Source organism: Nicotiana tabacum, chromosome 17 (assembly GCF_000715075.1).
Source record: "Nicotiana tabacum cultivar K326 chromosome 17, ASM71507v2, whole genome shotgun sequence".
NCBI lineage: Eukaryota > Viridiplantae > Streptophyta > Magnoliopsida > Solanales > Solanaceae > Nicotiana > Nicotiana tabacum.
Window position 1 is genome coordinate 144,319,755 of NC_134096.1, and position 3,588 is coordinate 144,323,342.

At 37.1% G+C, this 3,588-nt stretch overlaps 1 protein-coding gene across 1 annotated transcript; it reads left to right on the forward strand.

Annotated features, from left to right (window-relative positions):
* The first annotated feature begins 2,022 nt into the window (after positions 1 to 2,022).
* On the forward strand, positions 2,023 to 3,383 carry LOC107762917 (LOB domain-containing protein 41-like). The gene is made up of 2 exons (XM_016581311.2): positions 2,023 to 2,412; positions 2,544 to 3,383. The coding sequence occupies exons 1-2, from the start codon at positions 2,223 to 2,225 to the stop codon at positions 3,245 to 3,247; spliced, it is 894 nt and encodes a 297-aa protein (XP_016436797.1). The 5' UTR covers positions 2,023 to 2,222; the 3' UTR covers positions 3,248 to 3,383.
* The last annotated feature ends 205 nt before the right edge of the window (positions 3,384 to 3,588 follow it).

Sequence of the window (3,588 nt, forward strand, 5' to 3'; positions counted from 1 at the left end):
AAGATAATGTTTTTTAAAAAAAAGTGGAAGATGAGTTGTAAATTTAAAAAAGTGATTGTGAATAAATAAGCACAAGTATACTTTGGCCACCCATGTTGTACAGGTGCATTACAAGTGGTGAGACAGCCGACCAACTTGGTAATTGGTTTCACGCATAAACTAAGTCAACATTTCCCTAAATAAGTAACGTGGGCCAATAAATCTAGTAGCCACCTTCATTAGATTGAGTCTAAGAAGTAGTACTAGCATATATTCTATAGAGACAAATTGTACAAAAACCACATTGGGAGAGGAGTGCCCTTTAAACAAAAAGGTACTTGTATTTTGGGAAGCCATGCCGGTCAGAAACTTGTATTTTTTTGTGTTAGAATATCTGTATTTGACTCTGAATAAATTCGAATGAAAATGTAAAACTCTCTAACAAATATAATTTTATACTTAAGGCTCAAACTTAAAATTTCCTTTTAAAGATAAATACGTAATTACCATGTTCCTTGGTCAATAACTTGTTGCAGATCATGTTTTAAAATTAAGGCCAAACCTTTCAATCAATCCAAAGTCAAGAAGGGAAATAGAGAAGTGCATGTGATGGAGTTATAAGATTTTTGTTCTCCAAATTCCCGGTGGCCGCCCACTCTTTAAAATATTAGTATAAATAATTGCTGCAATTTAAACTTTGCCAATTAAGGTTCCACCACTTGTTTCTTTCCTCGTGGATTTCACGTCCAAATCATGAATTTCCTTTCTTTCTTTTTTCTAAACGTTGTTAGTATTTGTTAACAACACAATATTATGTCAAATTAGACCATCCGATTTCTTAATCAAGTTGATCATATAAATATTGTACGTTTTTAAAATGTGGAATTTAGTTGCGCATAGTTTAGCTAGATTATTGTTATCTCGGTTACATGTTATTTCTTGGAAGAATTTTTTCGAGTTGAATTGTAAATATTGCTATAATATTTGTCGGATAACTTTATCTTAAACTATCGTAGTAGTATGATAGATGCTATTTTTCTTGGAAAAGTAAGACCAACAAATTCCTTTCTTAAAATTGGAGTAGTATGATAGTTGCATCAAATTATGTTAGCTTTTCTTTTTTACTTGTGATTTCATTGTGATTACAAGAATATATTTTCAAAGTTATCCTTAAAAAACTTCATAGTCGTTGTCTATTTTAGTTGAAAAAAATCTCCTAATTCTACCTGCCATTATCAATAGGCGCGTGGATGACATTCATTATGGTATTTCCTGGTAGAATCCAGCATAAAAAGTTTAGTACTAAATCTAAATAATCATAATTTGCCGTCATTTAAATTTTAAATAAGTCCCCTTGGAAAACTATAATTGATTTACTCCTATCTTATGGGATAAACATGAGTAGCTGGGTTCCTGTTAAACCGGTGGCCCACGGGCTCCGTCTCCTCCCCCGCCCACAGACCAAAAACCAAAACCGGCAACCCATTCCTCGGTTTTCCCACCCCATAAGAGGTTTTTTCGTGGAACACGACTTTCCCGTAAACCGGGAGCGCATTAAGGTGGGGGCCACTAAAATGGTGGTTGTGGGCCCGCGTTTCTCCACGATATGTGGCGATTCGACCGCACTCTGACACTCTCATGTGATATCCACGCGCTTCATCTTCCAATTTTGTTGTTGTTACTTGCATGGCACCAAACCCCAATGCTCCCTATTTCATCTCCACCTGTCTATTCTTTTCAGAATCAGATGCCTTCTCCATTTGTCATTTCAAGCTTCTGTTTTACTGTTCATAAAGTAAAAGCAGCTGCTTTTTTGGACCATTTGTAGAAACAAAGATTGAATCATTTTGGACCCAAGTTAATAACCAACCAATAAAATTGTCAGGTCGACTATAGTGATTGGGGTGTGAAAAGCACGTAATTGAAACGAGAGTGTGTTATGGCTTTGCAGTTGTGTTATTTTAAAATCAGTATGAGCCTTTATTTTTTATACTATAAGGTGGGGGTGCAGCTCCCTATTCCAGGAATGTGGAAAACCTGGTTTTCAATAGAAATATACTGCTGTTCTTCCTCTCGAGACAAACCGACTGCGCCTCTAGTAATCCCACAAGAATAAAACCAAAGGGGTTTCATATATAAGTCTCATGCATCTTCTCATCTTTAACTCATAAAAAATCTTCCCTTTTCTCTATACTTCTCCTCTCAAACAAATATATCTTAAGTTAGCCAAATATTACTTAAAAATGCGGATGAGTTGCAATGGTTGTAGAGTTCTTCGAAAGGGCTGCAGCGAAAGTTGTAGTATACGGCCATGTCTTCAATGGATCAAGACTCCTGAGTCTCAATCGAACGCTACTGTTTTCCTCGCAAAGTTTTACGGCCGTGCTGGCCTTATGAATCTTATTAACGCCGGCCCTGATCATCTCCGTCCTGGTAAATAACTGTTCTTCACTCTCAAAACAAGTTAGTTATATTAATTATTCAAGTCCATGCATGCGTATTGATTAGTACATACTTAGTAGCTTAAACTTCACTAATTAATTTTTCGTTTTCTATGTTTGCAGCTATATTTAGGTCATTGCTATACGAGGCTTGTGGCAGAATAGTGAACCCAATATATGGATCCGTGGGGTTATTATGGTCTGGAAATTGGCAGCTTTGTCAAAATGCTGTGGAAGCAGTACTCAAAGGAGCTCCAATTACTCCTATAGCTTCTGATGTTGCTGTAAACAACAACGGTCCTCCTTTGAAATTGCCTTACGACATTAGGCATATCAACAAAGATGACAACGCTATCAAGTCAAATGTTCTTCACCGGGTCAGGACCCGATGTCGATTCAAGCGCTCAGCGTCTAAAACAAAAGCTAACCCAGTTTATTCCGGGTCGGGTGATGAATCCGCCCATGAAAAAGTTAACGGGTCTACGAGCCATGACTCTTCATTGAGTCACCAATCTGAAGCTGCGGCAATGGCGGCTCCCAATGTGGAATGCGAAAGCAGGGAGATTGAGAGTTTGCAGTCCGCAGAGATGGCTGAAGCTGAAGATTCAGCTGCAGTTGAACCTGCTTCCGTATCTCAAGTTGACGACCGAGCTGAAGACGGCGAAATCGAACTGGAACTGACTTTAGGCTTTGCGCCTTTTGCAACGTCTCACGATAAGCCGAAGGCTACGAAACGGAGTGAAGCTGTTCATTTGCTAGACGCCGCCGGAGAATGTAAAATGGAGCTGGGCCTTACTTTCCGTTGTGATCAATTTTTTGATCAGTAGATTTTCTTTTTAGGCCACTTTTACCTGTGTTTCTTTTTTGTCCCTTTTGGTTTACCTTTTTGTTCTCTAGCAGAGTATATGTACAAATGCGACTATATATACTTGAAAAGAAAAAATTATTTCTTGGAAGCCAAAAGCGAAAGAATTTCCTCTTAAAGTTATATTGTTCCTGATCAGGGCGTTAACATTTGGAAAAATGATTCAAAAATATCCTTAATATATTAAAAATAATTCATAAATGTCTCCTGGGTTAAAAATGCCTTTAACGTTATTTATATATATATATATATATATATATATATCATGGGAACCGGAAATTATATAAATTTTATACAATTTTT

What these genes read in the sequence shown, in the direction of transcription:
- LOC107762917 (XM_016581311.2), top strand. Translation starts at nt 2,223, where the DNA reads ATGCGGATGAGTTGCAATGGTTGTAGAGTTCTTCGAAAGGGCTGCAGC. An exon ending in CCCTGATCATCTCCGTCCTG is followed by an intron (nt 2,413 to 2,543) that starts GTAAATAACTGT and finishes CTATGTTTGCAG; the next exon opens with CTATATTTAGGTCATTGCTA.